The sequence below is a fragment of the Macrotis lagotis genome, chromosome 2, assembly GCF_037893015.1.
Source record: "Macrotis lagotis isolate mMagLag1 chromosome 2, bilby.v1.9.chrom.fasta, whole genome shotgun sequence".
NCBI classification, from domain to species: Eukaryota; Metazoa; Chordata; class Mammalia; order Peramelemorphia; family Peramelidae; genus Macrotis; species Macrotis lagotis.
In genome coordinates this window covers 328,396,933-328,422,178 of record NC_133659.1, presented here as the reverse complement: position 1 = coordinate 328,422,178, position 25,246 = coordinate 328,396,933, and the positions used below count along the sequence as shown (strand labels likewise).

Sequence of the window (25,246 nt, the reverse complement as noted above, 5' to 3'; positions counted from 1 at the left end):
AAGCTAGGGTCCCACTTCGCGGCCCCCGGTCAAGTGTAGGGGCCCCCACCCCATCCTCCTCGCGCTCATTTTCAATCTTTGCTTCCCAGCTGCCCAGGGCTGCCCATGCAAGACCCCATCCCCCCAGCGATGGTCCCAAACTTCTCCTTGGTGGTTAAGCTCCTCCAGAAGGGGCCTCTCTCTCCTCTTTTCTTAGCTCCCGCTGGTCCTCCGCCAGTTTCTGGTGATCTCCTGGTGCCTTCTCCCGGTGCTCGTCCATGACGACCTTGACAGCCTTGGACAGGGTCACTCACCCCCTTCTGCTCATCTGGACCCCTCCCTCTCTGCCTCCTTTGGGCTTCGGGGCTGGACCTCCAGGCTAAGCTGCAGCCGGTGGGTCCAGGAGGGCTCTCCTACGGCTCTGCCCATTTCCTTGGTGATCTTATTTGATCGCATAGATTCCATGCTCATCTCTATGTCTGTTGACTGCCTCATCTCTTTCTCCAGTCCTCAGCCTCTCTACTGACCTCCAGGTACCTGCTTCTCGGATGGCTGGAACTCGTTGCCTCCTCTTCTTCCCTGTACCAGCCCTGCCCTTCAGACTCGCCCTCTTACTGTTGAGGTCACCTCGCTCCTCCCAGGCTCTCAGACTCAAGCCTAGCTGTCACCTGCCCTTGTGTTGGCTTTACCTTTGACTTGTCTCTTGAGTATTCACTGCTTCTCTCCCCTGACGTTGCCAGTCCCCACACAGGCCCTCATCCCCTTGCTGTGCCCACAGCCTGGTCTGCCTGTCATCCTGCCTTCAGGTGGCCATCTGCCCACAGCAGCCCCGCTCTTCACAAACTCCTCTAGTGTCACCTCCTGAATCAAATCTAAAACCTTGCCTAGCTTAGAAACACCTCACCCCACCCGTTCCTTGAACAAGATCCTTCTCCTGTTGGCACCCCCCTCCCCCCCCCCCGCAGTGATCTTCCTCCTCTGCCTCCAGACCTCCTTCAGGATCCCACTGAAATCCTAGCTAGCTCCACAGGAACCTTTCCCAACCTCAGGCCTCCTCTTTGTGCCAGCTGCAGCTGTTGGCCTCTTGTCTCTCCTTTAATGTCCTCCACCCCTCAGGGCAGGGGCTCTCTTTGAGCTTTCTCTGGACCCCCAGGGCTCTGTCTCAGTTGCCTGGCACCTAGTAGCAAACAGTAGTGAATCTTTGTGGGCTAAGTAAAAGGATGGCAGGTTGGGCCATCCTGAGGTCTTGTCCGCCAGCCTCCTTCTTCCGAGTTGCTGGTCACACCTAAAGGTTGACTTCTCTCCTTCTTTACCTTTTCCTGAATAACTGCCATGTCCAGAGAGGCCCATTTCTGAGAGGTTATAGTCCAGAACTTTCCATGGTCAGCAAACTTTCAAGAAGTGCTTCAGGCTCCTTCTTGGACATCCTTTTTCTTCAGTCAGTGAAGAGCCTTTTCACCCCTCCCACCCCTAACCTTACAGTTGTGCTGAATTTTTGAGCTCCTTTTGCCAGCCATCTTTTCTCCATATTCTGAACCAGTCAGATCCTTCGTGTTTGTTCTATCAATCCTACTTTCTACCTAGGCAGAATCTTCTGGGATTCACTTTGTTCATTTTTAAATGGGAGAGTGACATAGTCTAGCTAATCCTGTGATACATTAATAACTAAGATGTATGCTTTTGCCTATTGTAGTAAATGCTTTTCAATTCATAATCAGCAGTTATTTTGATTATAGGACTTTGGTCCTATTGCCTCAGTTATCAGTAATATCAGCCTTACCATTAACTGTCACTGGGTCCACTTTTTTCCAGTTTATTACTTGGCCTTCCTTTGCCATTTAGATGAGGATTTGTGTGACTGTGTGTGTATATATTTATAGATAGATAACACACACACACACACACACATGAACACATATACCATCTATTTCAATAACTTAATTTTTTTATGATCCCATATGTTTTATGCATTTTATAACATTCTGAGAAAAAAGGTTCATTGATTTTGATCATACCTTCTGTCAGGGGCAGCCCGATCCAAAAAAAAGATAAAGAACCCCAGACCTCGAAATTTAGGATTGTAGAATCCTAGGTGGAAAAGCCATCAGAGGGAATTTAATTCCATTTCTCTTATCTGATCCTTGCTTGAAGGCTTTCAGTGAGGGTGGCAACTCCTTCCGTTTTGAGATTCTCTGCTAAAAAGTCCTTTACATTCAATTGAAATTCATCATTTTGTAACTCCTTCCTCTTGGTTCCAGCACATAAGACACTTCTTCCTATGCAGAAGAGAGATGTCCAGACCTCTGGGTTAATGCATCTTCAATCAGCAAACATTTATTAAAGCCCCACTTTGGGCCAGGCACTGTGAAGAAAGGATGGAAGAAGTAGTTTGCAGTTGTCCTAGGATGGCTAGTGCAAAGGGCTTTAATAAGAGCTGGAAGAAAATTTTCCCAGAAAGGAGAAGTGATCTCCCCCAGGCCACACACATAGAAGTCTGAATTCGAATCTCTGGTTCCCAAAACTTTCCACACTCCCTCTTAGACTTATGCAACAAACCACTTCTTAGAGTTGAAAACAACATCCCTAAGAATACTATCTGTATAATGAATATATTTTAGTGGTTGCTTTGGTGCATATTGTTACTTGATTTTTCCCTGTAATTGACTGTTTTATATCTGTAGGGAAGGGGAAAGGGTACAAGAATTATTAAACACCTTTCCTGGATTCCTGGATACCTGATTGTGACCATTGGGCAGCAAGTTTGACACAGGTGATTTAGCTCCCTGGATCCAAAAGGTGTCTTTCCTTGCTGTGTTACAACTGAAGAACTTCAGAGGAGTCACCAATTCATTCTTTAAAAAAACAGAGACACATGTGTGCAGTTTTCTGGGTTCAGAACTCACCTTTTGGATGCTCTGCCTATGTTTAAAAGCTTTTTTATTCTAATAATGGGATTTTTGATTGAAAAACAAAACATTAACTTCTCTCTAATAAGAGAATTTATTACCTTTCTTATAATTGTCATTTGTCCATATAGCTAAGATTTCAGTTACATATTCACAAAATAAATAAAACTTCTTAGCAATAAAACCTATTAGCTAAGCTTCTCTCAGTCCTCCTTTCATGAGGCTACTCACAGGTTTTCTGACCATTTTAGCTTCTGGTTTTTTTGGGTTTTTTTTTTTTGCAAAGCGATGAAGTTAAGTGACTTGCCCAAGATCACACAGCTAGGCAATTATTAAGGCTGGATTTGACTCAGGTCCTTCTGACTCCCAGGCCATTACTCTATCCCTTCCTCTGCCTAGCTGCCTCTGGTCGTTTTCAATAAAGGATGATTAATATATTAAGTAGCTGCTATCATACGATACCACCCTACTCACTTAAAATCTTTATTTTGATTTAATTTTTAAAAATTTAATACACGTCTCTTTTCCTTACTTGAACAAAAAGAAAAAGAAAACCCTTGTAACAAAAAATATAAAGTCAAGCAAAGCAAATTCCTACATAGGCCATGTCTAAAAATGTATGGGCAGTAAGGGAAGGCTTCCTAAATATATAGTCTAGACTTGGTCACATAAAAGTCTTTAAGTTGAATGACGAATTATTGAGAATGGCATACAGGGAATCCCAAGTTGAACTGGATGACCTTTGAGGTGCTCTCTGGCATTTTGTACTTGACTGATTCTTTCAGCAAGGTGGGATTTGAGCCTGAAGAATGGCTAAGATTCTAACACTGAGAGGTTAAAGGGAAAGATATTTCTGGTAGCCAGAATTATAGATGTCAATGACTTTGAAAAGAACCTGGGCTTTACCTTCTTTCCAGGCTTTCTAAATCAAGAGAAATTTTTTTTAAAAAAGTCAATATAAAAGTGCTAGCATATACATGGAAAATACTGTGCCACACACTTTCTCCTATGATGACATTCTTATGGAAACTAGTCTTTCAGATTCAAGCATTTTTTTTTAAAGAAGAGCTCTTTGTTGAAATTGGAATCAAAGTTAATTTAATACATGCTAGTCACTTTGGATATGTACTAGGGATCAGAAGAAGAATATCCATTCATAGTTTGTAAGTAGGTTATAGATGAACCCAGTCTATTTTATTAACCTTTACAGATAAAGAGGTTGGTTTTATGTGTCTAGTTTTTAATAGACTGGTAGGTGTATTGATTTTAGCTTTGACTATTAAAAAAACACTGATTTTTCTTACTTCCTTCTCTCCTGTTTGTGCATTTTACTTTGTAGCTATTACAAAATGCTAAACAGAGAACAGAAGTAACCAATGTTCTTTCAAGTATGGTTAAAATTACATAAAAATTTCCGACTTGCATGAACTGAGGCTGAGTGAAGGGAGCAGAACCAGAATATTGTATACATTGATGGTAACATTGTATGATGATCAACTTTGATAGACTGCTCTTCTCAGCAGTATAAGGCAGACAATTCTAAAAGATTTGTGATGGGGGAAAACCATCTACCCCCAGAGAAAGAACTATAGAGTCTGAATGCAGACTCCCTTTTGTTTTGATACTTCTTTCACAAAGTGACTAACATGGAAATATATTTAACATGATATATGTCCTTCATTCTCAAAGAAGACCATGAATGAGGGGCGGCTAGGTGGCGTAGTGGATAAAGTACCGGCCTTGGAGTCAGGAGTACCTGGGTTCAAATCCGGTCTCAGACACTTAATAATTACCTAGCTGTGTGGCCTTGGGCAAGCCACTTAACCCCATTCACCTTGCAAAACAAAAAAACCCTAAAAAACAAAAAAAAAAGCAGACCATGAATGACATCAGGGAGGTGAGGCTGTGACAAGCAATGTAATTGGATTTGAGTGAGGTAGTACTGGGCTAAGTTTCCAGCCTCATTTTCTCTTTCTGAATCATCTGTGTCCAGGGGCCAGATAGGAATTAGGATTAAGTGACCAGCTCAGGGTCACCCAGCTAGTGTCACAGTGTCTGAGTCATATTTGAACTCAGATGCTCTTGACTGCTGCTCTATCCATGGCCCCACCTAATTGCCCCATAATTGTCATGTTATCAGATTATTTGCTTTCAAGAGGGAAAGTAGGGAAGGAAGTGATGAAAAATGTGGAACTCAAAATCTTACATAAAATGAACATTGAAAACTATTTTTCCATGTAATTGCAAAAAAATGAAAAAATCACATACAAAATTATGTTAATTTCCGATATAAATTAAAAGACATTGATTGCATCATCTTCATCGATTTTATAACCCTCAAAATTTAGAAATTAGCATAATGTTTTTGTTGGGTTTTTTTTTAAGTGAGTCTCATTATGAATAAGAATTTTGAATTTATGGTCAGATGTTTCATCTGTGATTCCTAATGCTGATCTGTGTTCTTTTTCCATTTAGTTCTATCTACATAATTCTTATTTTTAAAAATAAGTGAAATCAGCCACATCAAAATTAGTGACATCCATCATCAGACTTGTTCCTTTTAATTTTCACACTTGAAGTTGCCAAATTTTTGGTTGACGTGGGTTTTGAAAGTTATAATTTCTTTCATGACTGATAGCGCAGAGTTTGGAATGATCTAGTAGTGGTAGAGCAGTAGAATAAGACATAAAAGGACTGCCCTGTCTTCCCCAAGGTCTCAGTGGAGAAACAGAGAACAAGACACTGGGAGGCAGAATGCCTACCGTCTTCTCTTCACCCTTCCCGTTACCTCTTCTGGGAGTGCCTCTGGATTGTTGATTATAAATATCATGGATTGCAAGAAGCACAAAGCTTTTAATGTCTTCATTTTCTAATTGTTTTGGTCACTTTCCTGGGAAAAAAACCCATTTAAGAACAGATCATATGCTAGCATTGAATAGTAAGGTGGGTTCTGGGCAGGCTGCTTTTCCTTAAAACCTATCAGAATAAGACATGTCTAGGTTTAAGTGTAGCTGCATCTGTAGTCAGACAAATGGATTAAAAAAGCTATCATCATCATCTTAGTTTCATTTTCGATGATTGAAAATCATTGTGTACCAAAATAGGGATGTCTAGATTACTTGCATTTTTATTTTATTTCTAAACTATTTTTCTTTGTCTTATAATTCTATAGTGATCGAGTTTTTTTTTATTTTTTTCTTCCCCTTTTTACCACAGACAATTTGAATGAAAACAGCTGTAATATGAAATATAGGTTGAGGACTGGATTTTTCCAATTGGTTGTCTCTTAAGATAATTCTTCCTTTGCCTGGCAAGTGAGAAAGTGGACAATAAAAAGACAGGAAATTATTCCATTTCATTGGGAAGAAATCCAAAAAGTAGCAATGCTCCAGAGCACTTAATAACGATTCGAGACACTGTGTTAGACTTCAGTCAATAGTATCCTTTTGGCAAATGGAGCCTCAAATCATGCACCAAGTAGGGAGGTAAGAGTTACACTCCATTATAGTCACTATTTAGAGTGCTTATTGCCATGGTAACCAAGGATTTTACATTCTTATTAGTAGTACAGCCTTCAAAAAAATCTTTAGGGATGCTTTTATTATTTCTTTTTTTTTGTATGTAGGGTTACATAATCTCTCCCATCCTTCTTTCCCCCTCCACCTCACCCCCCCCTTTTTAAAAATCATTCTTGATCAGAGTGATAGGTTAGATTCATTTGCCCAAGCCACAGTGGAGGGCCAGAGCAAATAATTTTTCTAGAGTGAAAAATATAAAAGCTTCTAATTCATTGCCCCCGAGGTTGGAGTTGTTGCTAATTAATAATAAAAATACCTTTTCTGGATATGTCAATAAAGGAAATTGTTGCTATGCAAATTGCTGGCATAAGCAAGATTTTTTTTTTTAAAGTTTGGGTTCAGGGTAGGAGTAACCATGCTTAATTAGCCTAAGAGAATAAACTTCTAAGATCCCTGGAAAAGCAGACCTGTACGTACCAATAACTGATGTTCTAATTGAAAATAGTCTATTCATTAAAGGAATTCCCCTAAGGACTTCAATCAGACCTTGGTCAAGTTACTGTTATATACTTTAATTATAGTAATAAAATAACATTCAAATAGTCTCTAATTCAGACTGGCCTTCCCTTGAAATCAGTCTGAAGTGAGTTTCCCTGTTACTTGTGTGACTAATGTAGAATGATTCAGTTAGAATGCAATTGGATTCAGTTAATCAAACAGTTGCATAGGGCTGTGAATTCTAATCCCTGCCCTGCAACTTGATCTACCCTATCCTTGGCAGGGGGCAAACAGGCAAATTGCAATAAGCCCCATATTTTGAAGGAGCTTCCACTTGAGTCTTCTTATTTCTCTGCGCTTCTTTGCACCCCTTTTCCTATTTGTCTTCCCACTGGCCTTGCACACTGCTGCTGCCCGGAGGATGAGGACTGGCCCGTGATCCCTAGTTTAGTTTTGTCTGTCTATGTTCCCACATAGTATTGCTTCTCTGTGAATTATCAAGTCATTGTGCTTCTAGGTTTTGTCTCTTCTCAGTTGGGAAAATGAGGATAATAACAGAGACCCAGGGCACAAGTCCACCTCAGTTTTCCAGAATGATTTCTCTTGTTTCTCTTCTTGTGCTGCCCCTCCCAGATGTCAGCCAGAGTGGCCTCCGGCTTCTTAGCCTTCTGAGGTGTCTGCCAGCCCCCCATGCCTTGATTCCTGAAAGGCTTTTCCTCTTGGAATTGAGCTTTTTTTGCTCTGGTGCTTCCTCCTCTAGAAGGCCTTGTGTGATTTCTCCTGTGGTTGATGATCTTTCCATCCTCAAGTTACTTTGCATTTACTTAATCTTTAGTTTTTCTCCTTTAATATTAACTCTATGAGGAGAGGGACCTGGGAAAGAAAAGAGAAGGTAAGGAAAGAATGTTTTTGTTATCCCACCGAAAGGCCTGCCAGGTAATCCAAGGATGTACATTATACATTTTCAAGATGTGCTTTTATTAAGTTCTCAGCTCATTGAGTTGGACTAGAAAATCCCATAGAGATTTGAGAGAGGGACTTTGTCTCCCCAGTTTTCCTGGGGTGTGTGCAAACTGGACAGCTTCCTAATTTGATTATATTCTCCTATAATTCTTAACTAAAGATTTGAGGCAGGTCATGGGTTTCTCAAGTCTTCTGTAAAAGATTTTTCACACTTTATCTCTAGGGTTGCCAAATCACATAATTCGGAGATTTGGTCATCATTCCTAAGGTAAAGGGAAGGAGGCAGTATTGATGTCCTAGCCCTCTAAGATTTGCAGATATCTCTTTGGAGTCTTACAATCACCTGGGGAACTTAATACTACAATTTTTATTCCCATTTTGCAGAAAACTTGAAGAAACTGAAGCTTAGAGCTGTTATATGGCTTATTCAAAGTCTGAAAGTGCTCTGGGCCAGATTTGAATCTAGACATTTCTTGCTATCTTTAAAGGGAGCCCATTTTAATAGTGAATGTCTAACCTCCACCTAAGTTTCTTCAGGTCATTTTAGCCAGGAGGCTGCCCTTAGGAAGCTGTTCATGACACAGCTGTGATGAGAGACTTTGAAGATGTTCCTCACCCCCCTTGTGGAGAGTCCAGATCAGTAGTCTGCTGACCAGGTGGAGGCCTTGCAGTGCCTATGCACATGGGGTTTGGAGCCACATGCAAATATCATGGTATTTAGAGTTAAGAGAATAGTTTCCAAAATTATTGTTGCTGTTTTGGAGAACTTGAATTCTTAGAGTAAGGGATTGGTTTTTGTCCTTAATAGTTGGATCCTATGGTGGAGAAGCTCACATCTTTTACTAATATAACTTAGTTTTTAAATATTTATTTTGTGTCCTGTAGACATCTTCAATTCACTTTGTCCAAAACCGAACTATCGTTTTCCCCCTGAAACTCTTCCCCCATTCTCAGCTTCTTTATTACATGTGTCATATTGAAGTCTTCCCTTCCCATCTCCAGTCACTTGTCAAGTCCTGACAGTTTTTACTTTTATAGTTTTCTCAGGGATCACCACCCTGATGTGCTGGCCCTCATTTCCTCACACCTAGACTGGGGCAATAGTCTGCTGGTGCAGCTCCTTGCCTCAGGTCTCTCCCCACTGCTGCAGATCCTTCATGCAGCTGCCACAGTGAGTTTTCCCAAGGGCAGCTCTAACCGTGGCACCCCTTCCTCAGAAAATTTTAATGGCTCCCTATCATCTCCCAGATAGATTAGAAAATTGCCTGATTGACAAAGTTTTTAATAAGTTAGATTGCACCTCATCTTCCCTGCCTTTCTATCTCATCACATCTTATCCTCATCAACCATGTGCTCTTCAGTCCAAGTGGCGCTGACTTCCTTACGCCTCAAACAAGAAGCCAACTCCTCTTGCCTGGGCATCTTCACCACTTGTCCTCCCTGCCTGAGTGCTCTCCCTTCTGAGCACCACCTCCTGGCTCCCTCCCTCCCTCCTCCCATTCCCTGTATTTCTCTCTGTTTCTTTCTCACTTGTTTTTAAGTCTTAGTTAATAATTTCTTTTTGTGACACCTTGATTTTTGGCTCTATTCTGTCCCTCCAGAGCTGAATGAAATGCTCCTTTTGCTGCTCTGTAATTCGGCAGGATGGCCTCGAAAATCCAATCGAGGTCTGAGGTAGGCGCTGTGCCCTGTAGCCACAACCTGAGTCATCCTTTGTGCCTGGGGAGGAGGGAGTTGACCCTCCCTACTTGCACTGCATTGGCTGGAATGGCATCTTGTGGGGCAGACCCAGAGCAATTTGGGTTACCTTTGTCACCAAGTAGATTGATCCAGACCTCAGGTGGGGTTGGGGATGGAGGACAGAGCCAGCAGGGATTGCCAGCTTTCTTCCACCCTCTCTTCTTTGCCTCTGTTCCTAAGTCTTCTCACTCCAAACTAGTCTTCTTTCCACTCTACCACAGTTCGTGATGAAAGTTCTAATTGTTTTTTCTTTGACTATTTTGTTGACATTCAGAAAATTTTTTTTCAGAGGTTCTGTGATAACCATGTGTGTCGGTGTTACTGTGTGTGTGTGTTTGTGTGTGTGTGTGTTTGTATCTCTGGGTGTGTCTGGGGATCTCTGTGTCTTTGTGTGTAAAATTTCATCTTCAAACAGTGACCATGATCTACAAGGTCCTGAATAACATTCTGTGCTTCATATTTGTGACATACTAGGGAGAGAACAGAATGTCTCCCTCTGTGCCTCTCCCATCTTGGCTTTCTTCGGAAACAAAAGGAGAACTCAGGGTGGTGGTAAAGGGGGCAAGTCTGGGAAAGTTGTGTTTGTCTCACAAGTATATGGAGAAAGTCTTGCCTGCACCATGGGGAAATACAAGGTGGTCTGACCCCAGGATGGGATAGACACCATCCTGGACGTCTGGAAGGGACTTTTCTTGACTGTTTGCAGCATCATCCCCTGCTTCTTGCAGCCATCATGCTCTGTACAAGCTGGAAAGAGCCAGCTTGATTTTGAGAGAGGCTGAGGTGGGTGGGGCGCTGACCACTGGGCCTCTTTGATCTCAGTATCTTCATCAGATGGATGATCTCCAGCGTCCCTTCCTTCCCCAAGGCCATGATGCTGTTGGACTTCTGGAGGGGAAATTAGTTAAGTTAAATTAGTTCAGCTAAAAGCTCCCCTAGTTCAGGGCCCAGAGTGGAAAGGAAACGAAGGCAGTCGACATTCATAGTAGAGTGCTTGCCAGGGACCCTGAGGAGGGGAGGGGTGCTGTTCTCATTCTCTCCATTTTCCCCTGGTGTCAAAGGGGAAGTGATTTGCCCAGAGTCTCAGGAAGAACAAGTGCCGGAGGCTGGATTTTTGAACTCTGATCTTCCTGACTCTAGGCTCAGTGCTTTATCCACTGTGCCACCAACTGCCTCAGTAGTCAATAGAGGGAACAAATAACAGCGAGAGTGTTGCGTTCCCAAGTCGTCTGGCTTCAAGTCTTAGGCTGTAACATATAAAGGTAATAGTCACTGAATAGTACAGATTTCTTCACTTTTTTCTCTATTTTCCATGAGAAAAAGGTTACTTCTCTTTTAGACAGATACCAGAGTAGAAGAGGAATTTCTTTGGGACACTTGACAAGATTGCTCTGTGATTTCAGTTAGAGATAAGCACCTTCCAGGTCTAAGGCTCATGGTCCAGCTCTTTGCTTTTTCATGATGCAGCTTTTTTCTTTCTGTGGCTGGGGCTTAGAGAGAAGCAAGCTTTAGTCCAGATTTAATTAAATCAATTCACGGTCAGCTAACATTCATAAATCTCCTTCTATGTGACAGGCACTGTCCCAGGTGCTGGGAACAGGAGGACAAAGAAGTTTGCCTCCTCGAAACCCCCTTGGATAGCACACATTTTTACCTTTCTAGTCAAGAATTCCACAGGGGTAATTAAGTAAAATCCTCAAACTCAAATGGCTAACACCCTTGTACTACTGCATTGTGTACCTTGAATATTTATAATGCCTGCATTAATCAACTTACTCAGTTGCCCTTCTTGGCCCTCCAACTCCCCCTAGCCAGAGTCTGAAGAGGTGATTACCCCCTTTCCTTGGGGGGACAGAGGCAGCAAGAGCTTGGTCAGACTCCTTTGTATACAACTTCAGTTCCTGAAATTCTAACCTGGGAAATAGCTTTTTATAGTTTAACTGCTCGATATTTCACCTCATCCTGGGTAAGAGAAGAAAAAGAAGAGAGGGTATACTTCATTAATGTGGAATTGCCTCTCTATTCTTTCTGGGAGAAGAGGAGCTGTAGAAAATAGTGGATTTCATATGATGATGTTACATGTGTTATCACATGTTCTGTTAAGGATTCTCTAACAGAACATACTCTTATTAGAAATTGTGTCTTTCCATAGGACCAAGTTTGGAAAATTTATATTTAAGAGGGGATAGTTTCAAGGCTAGCTTTGCCCCTCTCATTTTTGAAGGGAAAATTCTGTCATTTAAGAAACAGGATTCAATAGAAATGTACGTTGGCTTCTATCTGTGGCTCGAACGTGATCCTTTAATGAAACCAGAAACCTACTCCTTGTGAATATTGATACTGTAGGTCTTGGTAGAAAGAAAATTATAAAGTAGGAGGAAAGGCTTTAGTAGAAAATAAAAATTGGCTACATTCTTTCATTTTTCTCTTTTGGAAAAAAAAAAAAACTTCTTTAGAATATTACATTGAAACAAATATTCTGGGGCTATACCATGGGGATGCACTTCCTGGCAAAGGGCCTGCCCGAATTGGAGAGTGTGCTGTGAGGGAGCTGGTTCTGAGTCTCTGGTCCCTGGCCCTTTAGATCACTTCTGGCCTTGAGGGGATGGCATTTGTAGTATCTCTCAAATTCACCCCCATCTCTCTGTTCACAGGTCCTCAGCGCCTCCTGGTCATTGATGTATTATTGTTGTGTTATCAGATGTGACACCAGGGGCTTTAAAAACACTGCTTCTTGGGGGACCCTCTTGCCTGGGACATTGTTATAGTTTCCTGGATGGTCTTCTTGCCCCCGGTTTCTCCCCTTTCCAGTCTATCCTTCATGCAATTACAAAGTGATTTACCTCAAGTCCTTGGTGGACCTTGTTACTCTGCTCCATAAACTCAGTGGCCCCAACTGTCTGTAGGATTAAATAGAAATACAGTTTCATTCACTTGGCATTGAAAGCCCTCCACAATCTGCAGCTCTTGTGCCTTTCTACCTAGCCACCATTGGCCTTCACACACGCTTCTCTCTAGCCGAGGCTGGCCTTTGCCTCCTGCTCTCCACCTGTAGCTTTCTGCTCCCATCATCATACCTTTGTGCCAACTGGCTCCATGTATGAGATGCCAACCTTCTTCCCAGTTGTGTCAAGGCCCTCTGTCTAGGGTTTTGTACACATCTCCACATTGGCCATCCTGAGATTCCATGCTTCTAGGCCTTTGGGTTCTCCAAGGTTCCTCCTGTGCTACAGCCACCCTTGCCTCACCTCGCATGCTTCCTCAGGGCAACCTCCCTTTACCTCTCCCTTGTAGAGTTCCCTTCTTCCTTTAAGATAGGGCCAAGGTCCATCTTCTACCTGAAACTCTGGATCTCCCAGCTGCCAGTGTGCTTCCTTCCAAACTACAGGGTCAGATTTGTGTTTCATTTATTTTTCTAGACACTTTGTATTTCCTTCTTAGAAGGTGAGCCCTTGGGAAATCTGGCTTGTTCATTGCTCCCGGCCCTCTCCTCAAGTCTCTCTCTTTTCCAGGCAGATGGTTGTGGAGCATTTGGGAGGCCCTTACAGCCCGGGCCTTGGGCTAGATGCTGGGGCTCCAAAGAAAGGCAAAGTCCCCCAGTCCTTGCCCTCCCAGAGGAGACAATATATAGACAAGAGTGGATAAAGCAGCTGTACCCATCTCAAAAGAAAATTGCTGAGATGAAGGGGAGGGGGATCAGTGTAGCTGAAACCTGAAGGAAACTGGAGGCAGAATAGGGAGATGGTACAACCTGTGTGAGGGATCACAGGAGTCCTAGAGCATATCAAGAGGAGTGGGAGGCGCCGAAGACCAAATAGTGATGTAGATAGAAGATGGAGATTTGAGGGTGAAGTCTGCATTTTAGGACAATTCATTTGACAGCTGAGTGGAAGATGCACAGACCCCTGGGCTAGTGGAGTAGTGTGATGGACTCAGGCACCCTCCTAGAACGTGTGCTCCAGCTCCAGGCTGGTCCTGTTGGCTTGCTTGACTTGTGATAAAGGGTTAAATCCCACTCCCACTGCTCTCTATTTCAGTCCCCATTCATGACCTCAGGCTTATAATGGGCTCAGAGTCCAGTGGCCTGTCCTATTGATTTGTATGCTGCAGATCAATAGGGTGCCTGGAAATGCCTTCTCTCCATTAGAGACTGCTTGCTAATCTCACCATGACTGCAAGGCATAGGAAGGTCAAGGTTAGATAGTCCAACAAACCTATGTGGGGGGGGGGGGGGGACAACACTCAGAGAGATAGAGGGACAGAGAGAGACAGAGACAGAAACCGACCATTGCAGGAGTAAAGCTGGGAGGTTTGTGAGGTTCAACTCATCACCCAGGTGACTCAGTGGGCAGACTGCTGGGCCTCAAGTCAGAAAGATGTGAATTCAAATCCTGTCTCAAATACGCACTAGTTATATGATTCTGGCCAAATCACTTCAGCTGTTTGCTTTAATCCCCTGGCAACCCCTGCATTGTCGTTGCCAAGAAAACCCCATGGACAGGATTGGCATTCTATGATTCATAGGTTCCCAAAATTTGGATGCCGCTAAGCAATAACATATCAAAATAGACACACACACACACACACACACACACACACAGAGCAATGTCTGATAAGGCTGGAGTTATAGCAAGTTCTGTTGTCATTCAGTTGGGTCTGACCTTCCATGACTCCATCTGGGCTGTTCTTGGGGCCTGGAGAGCTTTATCTGCCATTTCCTTCCCCAGTCTCTGCCCAAATTTGAACCCTGATCATCCTGACTCCCAGCCTGGTGCTCTATTGACTCTTCGCCCTCTAACTGCCCAGATTGTGCAGAGCTTTGAAAGATAAACAGAGGCCTTCCAGGCTGTGGGAAGCCACTGAGCCACATGATCCAGCTAAGTAAGGAGATCTTGGACTAAGGTGACAGCTGTGTGAGGGCTAGAGAATGACCAAGGAAGAAGAGAGCTTTTGCAAATCTTCATATGTATGAATATTGTGTCTCTTGTCTTCTCTATAGTTGGGGGAAGAGAGAATTTGGAACTAAAAATAAAATAATATTGGATTTTTAAAAATGGAGAGAAGAGTTTACAGACAAAAGATGTGAGGATAGAGACCAGATCTGTCAGCTCTAGATGATAGTGTGAATGTGGAGGGCTACCACTTTCATGGAGACTTTGTTTCTCATTAACCTAAATGTATAAAATCAGGCCCAGAATCAATCCAGGTCTAATGGTTTTGGAGGGCGGAGGGAGAGGCCTGTTGTTGGAGGCAGCTTGGGGTGGTGCTTCTGTGGCCTGAAGACAAAGGCAATCTTAGAAGCATCCCATACCACAAGGTAGGAATAAAGGAATGGATCATCAGAACCAACCTGCCTTCATCCTGAGCCTGACAGGCTCTAGCCTTGAGGACCCAGAACACCCCGCCCCCATCTTTTTTACATGAAATGTACATCTTTTTTTTTTGTCCCTTTGAGGCCTCTGATCTTAGCTTCTGTGTTCACCGGAAGGTGTCTGGGAGATTGGGGAGAATTAATCAGGAGGAAACTTCCACACCTGGAGCTTTTTTCTTTTCTTGAAACTTTTTTAATTTCAAAGTTAGATCTCTTTAAGTTAGCTGCAGAGTTCTATAAACTTGTAGCATTGTTTCCCTGATAAATTCATTTTAAAATAATCATATTTTTGACTCTTTTATTAGATGAACTCTAAAAGAATTTCTATTAGTTTGATGCCAAATAGAATATTATGTCCAGTTTAGGATTCAATTTTTTTTTTAGATTTTTGCAAAGCAAATGGGGTTAAGTGACTTGCCCAAGGCTACACAACTAGGTGATTATTAAGTATCTGAAGCTGGGTTTGAACTCAGGTACTCTGACTCCAGGGCCAGTGCTCCATCCACTGCGCCACCCAGCCACCCCTAGGATTCCATTTTTAAAAGACTATGGAGAACCTAGATGATTCAAAGAAGAGCCAGAAGTATGATTACAGCAGGAGTGTGTGTCTGTGTGTGTGATTACAGTGAACTCAAAGAAAAGGGTTGTCCTGGCTGTGTTTTGTAAGCCAGCACATATCCCTGACATAGTAACCGTTTTTAAACACACCGTTATGATGGGGGAGGTTCAAATTTAGTTTGTCTCAGAGGAATAAATAAGAGGTAATCATTGAGAGGGGAAGAAGAGCATGCTGGGGGAGCTGATGAGTACCCCCTTGGAGATGTTTATAATAATCATTTTGTTAGCTTCAGTGATAGCTGGTTTATGTTTACACCTACCTAGAAGCAGGATAGTAGACCGAAATATTTTGGGGGTCTTGATTTTGTCAATGATTCATATACAGGCTGTTCTAAATATTCAGAGATGAACACTTTTGTTTAGGAGTTTTTAAGGCCGTTGTAGTGCTTACCACCTATTTTATCCTAAAGGATTATTGGTTTGGATGTCTTTACTCTGAAATATTTAGTTTCCAGTTTAAATATTCATGAGTGGCTAATGGCAGAACTCTATTGCAGGGAGAAGTCAGCATTCTGGAATCTTTGAGTTAGGTCAAAGGAATCTCTTCTGCAGCATCTGCTCCCCAAGTCTTGTCCAGTGTGTTTACTGGAGACCCCCAAGGGGGAAATCTAACTACCTTCTCAAGGCAGCCTAGTTCATTTTTGGTCAGCTCTCAATGATAGAGAGTTTTCCATGTGTGGAATCAAAATTGGTTTGTTTGCAGCTTCCATCTATTACTCTACTTCTGCCCACTGTGGCCAAATAAATAAGTATAGTCTTTCTTCTAGGGGCCACCCATTACTTGCTGATAGTTCTCATATCTTTAAGTCTTCTCTTTTCTAGACTTTTTTCCAACTGATTTCTTTCAACTGATCTTTATACAGCATGATTTCTCTCCCCTTCACTATACTGTTTACCTTCCCCTATACAGATTGTAGCTTGTCAATGCCCAAAATGCAGTAGTTTGAACTGGATGCAGTTTTTCTTGGTGTCATATTTCTCTTGGGTACAGAAGGCCTATTACCTCTCCCTTTATGGATTCTATTCTTCCATTAACGTATTTTACTATTGCCTTGATTTCTTTAATGATCACAAACACTGTCAGTTCATATTGAGCCTATGGGGTTGTTTTGTCCTTTGTCCTTGACAAAGATCATGACATCAGGGAGGTAACCCCATAACATGCTAGTGAACTGGATTTGGGTGAGGGGGAGCTGTGCACAATTCCCAGCCTCACTTTCTCCTCAGGAGAACCATCTGGGTCCAGGGACCAGATATGGATCAGGACAACTGGAGATGGCCCTGGATACAAGAGGGAGAACTTGACTTTTTTAAACTAAGGTCTTTAACAGATCTCAGTTTCTGGTGAGCCTACAGTGAGTCCACTAAGATAAAGTCCTCAGATCTTTTCCTCTTATTGTCATCTGACCTCACCTCTCACTTCTCACAGCTTCCTGGGCTACGTGAAATTTAATTTGGGGGACTCACATGAAAGCTTTTTAATTTGCCCCTAATTACTTTAATTTCTGTCTTATTTCACCATTTCAACCATCAAGATCTCTTGTATCCCACTCCCCTCATCTGTGTCTTATCCTTCCCATCTCTTTTCAGACTTGGTATGCCTAATCTTTTTACTTTCATCCAAATCAACAATAGTGATATGGAAGAGGAACAGGGCCCAGGGACCATGGTAATGGACTGGAGACCTGAGCTTGAATGACTTATTGCCACTTTTCAGGTCCATTCATATAGTTAAAGTTCTAAGCTCCCTGATGGTATTACTGTTCATTTTGCATCTTATCACAAGAACATCATAAAAGGCTTTGAGACCTTCTTGAAATTCAAATATGCCATGTTTGTGGCCTGGCTTCTTCTTCATGAACTTGGGCTGGGTCATAACTCATCACTGGTTTCCTCCCAGGATTTACAGACCCTTCCTTTCCTTGCATGCTCAGGTGCTCTGGCCAGAAATTTAGATTAAACTCACCAGCCAATAGATTATAGACTTCCTTTCTAAAGAGCTGGCTCATATTTGCCCTTTTCCCAGACACGGACTGCTTCTCTCTCTTTTCCCCAGGAAAAGACCATGGACTTTGTAGACCATGGACAGACCACTGACAGTATGTTGCACAGCAGTGGATGCCTCTTTAGGCTTTCTATTCTACCTGTATCTGGAAGTACCTTTGGGTTTTGACTTTTCTGTTCAAAAAAGCCTCTATTTTTATTTTAGTCTATTTAGACAATACAATTTTTTTAAAGAAAAATTTTATTTATTTTTAGTTTCACAATTTTTCCCCCATTCTTGCTTCCTTCCCCCCACCCCCACAGAAGGCATTCTGTTAGTGTTCATTGGTTCCATGTTATACATTGATCTCAGTTTAATGTGATGACAGAGAAATCGTATCCTTAAGGAAGAAAAAATAAAGTATGAGATAGTAAAATTACATATACTATAATACTTTTTTTTTCTAATTTGACGGTAATAGTCTTTAGTTTATGTTCAAAGTCCATAATTCTTTCTCTGGATACAGATGGTATTCTCGATCGCAGACAGCTCAAAATTGTCCCTTGTTGTTGCACTGAAGGGATGAGCAAGTCCATCAGGGTTGATCATCACCCCCATGTTGCTGTTAGAATGTACAGTGTTTTTTTGGTTCTGCTTATCTCGCTCAGGATCAGTTCATACAAATCGCTCCAGGCTTCCTTGAATTCCCATCCCTCCTGGTTCCTAATAGAATAGTAGCATTCCATAACATACATATGCCACAATTTGTTAAGCCATTCCTCAGTTGAAGGACAGTCACTTAATTTCCAATTTTTTGCCACCACAAACAGGGCTGCTATAAATATTTTTGTACAAGTGATGTTTTTACCCTTTTTCATCATCTCTTCAAGGATATAGACCTAGTTGTGGTATTGGGTCAAAGGGTATGCACATTTTTATTGCCCTTTGGGTGTAGTTCAAAATTTCTCTCCAGAAAGGTTGGATGAGTTCACAGCTCCACCAACAATGCATTAGTGTCCCAGATTTCCCGCATCCCTTCCAACATTGATCATTGTCCTTTCTGGTCATATTGGCCATTCTGAGAGGTGTGAGGTGGTATCTCAGAGATGCTTTAATTTGCATTTCTCTAATAAGTAATGATTTGGAGCAGTTTTTCATATGACTATAGATTGCTTTGATTTCCTCAACTATAAATTGCCTTTGCGTATCCTTTGACCATTTGTCAATTTATCCCCTTCACTTTTATGTTTTTCTTTCTTTCTCATGGTTTTTCCAGATTGTTCACTTGCCATGAGGAGAGGAAGAAAAATGTGGAACTCAAAAGGATGAACATTGAAAATTACCTGATATAATTTATACATATGCAAGCGTGTTTAACATATTTCCTTATTAATCATGTTGTGAAAAAGGAATTAGAACTAAAGGGAAAAACCATGAGAAAAAAGAAAAGCATAAAATAGATTTTTAAAAGTGAACATAGTCTGCTTTGCTCTGCATTTAGATTCCATAGTTTTTTCCCTGGATGTGGATAGTATTTTCTAAAACGGGTATTTCAGGAATTGTCCCTGATCACTGAACTGCTGAGAGGAGCCATATCCATCATAGTTGACCATCTCACAATGTGGTTGTTAATGTGTACGATGTTCTTCTGGTTTTGTTCATTTCACTCAGTATCAGCTCATGCAAGTCTTTCCAGCTTTTCTGAAATCCAACTGATCATGATTTCTGATAAAACAGTAGTACTCCATGACAATCATATACCATAACTTGCTCAGTCATTCCCAAATGGATGGGCATCCCCTCAATTTCCAATTCTTTGCCACCACAAAAAAGAGCTGCTTCAAATATTCTTGTACAAGCAGATCTTTTCCCCTTTTGTGTGATCTCTTTGGGTTACAGACCTAGAAGTGGTCTTGCTAGGTTAAAGGGTATTCATAATTTTGTAACTCTTTGACAGAGTTCCAAATTGCTTCCAGAATAGTTGGATCAGTTCATTACTTCACTGACAGTGCATTCATATCCCAGTTTTCCCACATTCTCATTTTCCTTTTTTGTCATTTTAGCCAGTCTGATAAGTATGAGATGGTATCAACAATGTTTTGGAGCATTTTTTCACATGACTATAGTTAGCTTTAAATTCTTCCTCTGAAAGTTGTGTGTTGAGATCCTTTGACCATTATCAATTTAAGAATGACTTGTATTCTTTTAAATTTGACTCACTTCTTTCTATATTTTTAGAAATGAGTTCTTTATCAGAAACACTAGCAATGAAAATTGTTTCCCATTTTCTACATTTCTTTTAATCTTGCATTGATTTTGTTTATGCAAAATCTTTTAAGTTTAATATATTCAGAATTATTCATTATACAATTCATAATATTCTTTATCTCTTTTTTGGTCAGTTCTCTCCTCTCCATTGATCTGACAGAGACTATTCCTTGTTCTCTTAATTGGCTTATGAATCATCTTTTATATTTAAATTCTGTTATCTATTTGACCATATCTTGGTATAGGGTGTGATATATTGATTTTTGTCATTCTGTTTTCCAATTTTCTCAACAATTTTTTTCAAATAGTGAATTCTTATTCCAGAAGCCATAGTCTCTGGATTTATCAAATAGCATATTACTATAGTCATTTACTACTGATTCTTTTTTAGCTGATTAATTTCCATTTATCCCCTTCTCAATTTCCTAGCCAGTACCAAACAGTTTTGATGTTTGCTACTTTATAGTCTAGATCTGGTACAGGTTGCTCTGTTTCTAAGGGAGCTGATGCTGCTGAATCTCAAGCCCCTATCTTCTATCTCTTTAGAGCTCTGCCCTAGCCATACATCACAGTCAATGGGCTAGACCCTGGAGCTGCCCTTGCACAGACAGGACTCCTCTGCACTAGTCACTGCTCCCTATGGAGTATGGGCTTTCCAGAAGCAGTCTTTCTCAGCTCTCCAGACTAGGAAACATCTGAGTTTTCAGCTATCTATACTCCATCCCCCAGGGAGACTCAAGCCAGTAAGGGAGAGTCAATCTCTTCTATAGGACAGGATGTCTATGCTTCATATTGGGACTTCAGATGGAGGACATGTGATCCTACCATTTCCATCTGAACCTTGGAATGAATTTTCCGAGATTATTAGATGAATTTGGTTGATCTTTTGGTGATTTGACCAGAGAATCAAATCATTATCTATAATCTTGTTTAAAAGGGAAGATACAATCCTTGTTCTAGACAACCAACTTAAAAGTGAACCTTTGGTATTGTATGGTATATGTAAGGTACTGCCTACTATATGTTTTTATTAATATACCAGAAAAAAAAACCACCATTGGACCTGGGTTTAAATTCTGACCCTACCTTTGCCTTGCTGTGATTTCCTCCTCAAAGTCTCAGTTTCCTCATTTGTAGAATGGGGATAATGATCTTTCTATGCTTTCTAAAATAGTTTTTAATTTGTAAAGTGAGACATTAAGAATTTTTATTTTAGATTTTTCAAGGCAATGGGGTTAAGTGGCTTGTCCAAGGCCACACGGCTAGGTAATTATTAAGTGTCTGAGATCGAATTTGAACCCAAGTACTCCTGGCTCCAAGGCTGGTGCTCTATCCACTGTGCCACCTAGATGCCCCTAAGAAAGAAATATTTTACTTGAACTTCAGACTGTAACAAATATATGCCTTTTGATGGCACAAGCTTACTATTTGGCACATGAAGGATAATATGCATCATCATTCCCAGAGTCAAGGGTAGAGAACATAGAGGACTTGATATGGTTGATGTTCAAAATCAGCAGCTATGTATAACCTCTCTAATACCTTGATTATCAGAGTAGCAACTTACCACCCCCTCCTCAGGTTTGGAGATCTCAAGTCAAAGGAATCTTGGAGGTCAACTAATCTCATCCTCTTATTTTACTGGGATGGAAACTGAGACCTAGGGAGATTGGGACTTGCTAAAGACCACACAGTCAGTAATAGAAGAGGAGACCAGTGATGAGTAGTTTGTCTTTTAGTATCTTTTTCTACTGGATATTCCAAATGTAGGTAGTTAGGCTGAAATGGTATTAGTGGATTTCTCTAATGAAAACTCGTAGAATCTTTAGCGCTATTAGAAATTGTATTGTGTTCCTTACTCTTCTACCCCTTTCCCCTCTTCAGTTTTTAGTTGCTTAGGAGGATTAAAAATAATTTCTCATTGATTACACATAGTTCTTCTCCTTTCTCCAATATGCACCTTCTTCATCCTAAGGCTATTGAAGCTGGATCAATGTAAACAAGGCATATGATTAGATTTTTACTAGTTCATAATGCCCTTTGCAGGGAGGTCTGTGTGTTAAATATTTCCAACAGAAGCCACTAAACTAGCAAGCTTAGATCTAGTGGAGTATGATCACCATTAGTCATATATGGAGACATTTGTAAAGTCGTCTTCCAAAACTCTCAACACATAGTAGGAGCAAAATAAATGTGTTATTAGAGTATTGATCTAATTCTGGGCTGTGAGAGCGCTTCAGCTTGTTGTTAATAATGATGATAATAATAATAACAGCAACAATAAATGCTTGTCCTTCATTCTCAAAGAGGGCCACAACATCAGGGAGGTGATGCCATGACAGGCATGTGAATTGGATTGGAGTGAGGGAGTCTATGCTAAGTCCCCAGACTCCTGGAGCCATCTGGGTCCAGTGGCCAGGTATGGATCAGGATGACTGGAGATGACTCTGGGTGCCAGGTACTCAAGGTTAAGTGACTTATTCAAGGTCAAATGCTAGTAACTGCCTGAGACTGGATTGGAACTGGGGTCCTCCGAATTTCAGAACCCGCACTCTATCCACAGTGCCATCTAGCTTGCTATCCAGGACAATGGCTGAATGGTTTGGGTGTGTGGCTTGATTCTTTTCAACCCTTAATATTTTGCCTCCAGGTAATTCATGCCCACCTAAGAACCTCTATTGGCTCTCTCTTCCTAACAGCCCTCCACCCCTGTTCTTAATGCTTGGGAGAATCTCCAGCTAGAGGGGAATTCTCTATTTTAGTGACATTTGGGTAGTGCTTCCTGTGGGCTGGGCCCGTGCTGAGTGCTTGGCAGTCATTCTCTCTTCTGAGCTTCAGTACAGCTCTGGGAAAGAGAGGTTGCTGTTCTTGCACAAAAGAAGAAACTGAGGCAAACAGAGGTTACATAGTTTGCCCAGGGTCATCTAACTAGTAAGTATTTACAGTCACATATGAAATCTGGCATTCTGGACTCAGAACCTCTAGCTACTGTCCTACTCGGATACCCATAGATGTATTTTACTCTTTCAGGGAAATTGCCTGCCTTATTCCTGGTTCTTTACCTTTGTTCATTTTGTTACTTCCATGTTATAGGGATATGCATCCCTTCCTCTTAGCTGCATTTCTGATTCCTATCTGTCCTACCAGAACAGTCTTCTGTCCCAAGAAACTTTTTTTTTTTAATTTTAGGCAATGGGGCTAAGTGGCTTGCCCAAGGTCACACAGCTAGGCAATTATTAAGTGTCTGAGGCAGATTTGAATTTAGGTCCTCCTGACTCCAGGGCCAGTGTTCTATCCACTGTGCCACCTAGCTGCCCCTCCAAGAATTTTTTTTTGACCTCTTAGGTGATGCACTGGTCAGAGAACTGAACCCAGAGCCCAGGTCACTTTTGATCCCAGGCACTGAATTGCCATGTATCTCTGGGCAAGTGGATCAGCCTCTCTTGTCTCAGTTTCCACTTCTGTAAAATGAAGATAATACCAGATAGCAGTAATGCCTCCTTCCCAGGGTGGTTGTGAGGCGGTGAGGTAGAGCACTTCTCCCTGTGAGCCCTCCTGTTAGCACTTGGACATCTGTGGCCCCTCCTGGTCTATCTCTGACTCCTTGAGACAGGAAGAGCTTGTGGGTACCTGGAGCTGCCGGACCACAGAATGGGGGTTGCTGCTGCCCTCTGGCTTAGAGCCTTCAGTGAAGGACACTCCCCCCCCCCCCAGTCTCTGCCACCAGACAGAGTCCCCTCCTCTGAACTCCCAGGGCAGTGCTTCCACCCTTCTTCTGTAGTTGGCTGCATTTTTCTTTGATGGAGGGATGGAGCCTGTTAGATTTGGGGTGAGACTTGTGTCTCCTTTGTCACTCCTCACAGTATTGTGTGTGCTGGCAATAAAAAGAATGGCGGGCATTTCTAGAATGCTTTTTTTTTTAAGATTTGCATTTGGGGGTGGCTAGGTGGCACAGTGGATTGAGCACCGTCCCTGGAGTCAGAAGGAACTGAGTTCAAATATGACCTCAGACACTTAATAATTACCTAGCTGTGTGGCCTTGGGCAAGCCACTTAACCCCATTTTGCCTTGCAAAAACCTAAAATAAAAACGATTTGTATTTGACGGTATTTCCTTTGATACTCACAACCCTCAGAGATTGGGGTGCTCAAATACCCCCATTTTATAGTTGAGAAAACCGAGGCTCCCAGGGTGAGTTGGTGTCTGGGCTTGTCTTCCTGTCTCCCTGCTGCAGAGGAGATGGAGATGTTGGGGGTGTGACATCTGGATAGCTCTTCTTCCTTCTCCAGATTTTGAGGCCTTAGACTTCTCATTTGTATTTTTCCCCGTAAAATTACTCAAGGAGAAACTTATGGTATTTGCTTTGCTTTGCTTTTTTTTTTTTTTTTTTTGCATAACTCACAAGACCTACTATGGAGCCCACCAATTGAATTTTGTCGTCTCATTGATGTCACGCCATTTGTCATGCAGTTATTATTACATAAGGTTGCTCTGTGCTGCCGATAGAGTAAGGGCAGTTCCTTGGTTGTCTCAGGATTTATAAGCAAGTAATGCTGATGATGTCACAGCCCATGGGATGGGTTTTCCCACAGTCAGTCAGTGAGCATTTATCAAGGGTCTGCTGGTTGCCAGTACTGTGGGGACACAAAAAGAATCAAAGACAACCCCCTGCTTCAAGGATCAAGCAAGATAAAAATACATGTGAAAGCCCTTTATAAACTCCAACATGGTAAGTAAATGTGAACTCTCAGTGAAAGCATTATTAACTAGCCTCTGTTTACCACAGTGTGATCCTGGGTAGGTTACTTCCCCTCTCTGGACCTTAGTTTTCTTTTCTGTAAAATGAAGAAGAAACTGGACAACATGATTTCTAAAGTACTTTTAAAACTCAAATATTTGCTGATTGTATTTAAATAAACTTTGTAACATATTCTTAGTAACTTTAATCAGTTCTTTGGAACCTATAGAAGTTTGAGAGGATGTTTTGAATTTGTGACAGAGGTACTGGGGTCACCCCACTTTTTTTCCCCCTCTAAATGTGTCTCTGTATCTCCTCTCTCTCTCACACACACACACACACACACACACACACACACACACACACACACACACCCCTTTTGCCCCCTTAGATGTACACAGAGGCATGGGTAAGGGATTAGGTTCCTGGCTTTCTAACTGGACAAGGCCTCCTAGGTCATGTGGCCAACCGAGGGGCAAGGCAGAAGCCAGGAGTCAAACTCCCTCCTCTTTCCCCTTCTGCCCAGCCCCTTCCACTTGAATGCACTTATGTTGAATGGATGGAATTGATGGAGGAAAAAGAGAGAGCTGTGGAGGTCTTCTTAATGGAGCCACTGATCTTCCTCATCCCAGGAATCCTCAAGTGTGCCCTTTTCCACTTTTG

General features: G+C 41.8%; 1 protein-coding gene across 27 annotated transcripts in view; it reads left to right on the top strand.

Moving 5' to 3' along the window:
• RBFOX2 (RNA binding fox-1 homolog 2) overlaps window positions 1-25,246 on the top strand; it is a 282,975-nt gene that overhangs the window by 185,871 nt on the left and 71,858 nt on the right. Inside the window, exon 1 of one of the 27 annotated variants that reach the window (XM_074226818.1) lies at window positions 20-24,574. The exons of the other annotated variants lie outside the window; for them this stretch is intronic. Coding sequence (XP_074082919.1) covers window positions 24,572-24,574 — 3 coding nt within the window. The 5' untranslated portion in view covers window positions 20-24,571. Of the gene's footprint in view, window positions 1-19; window positions 24,575-25,246 lie in introns of those variants that run through there. 27 annotated transcript variants of the gene reach the window in all.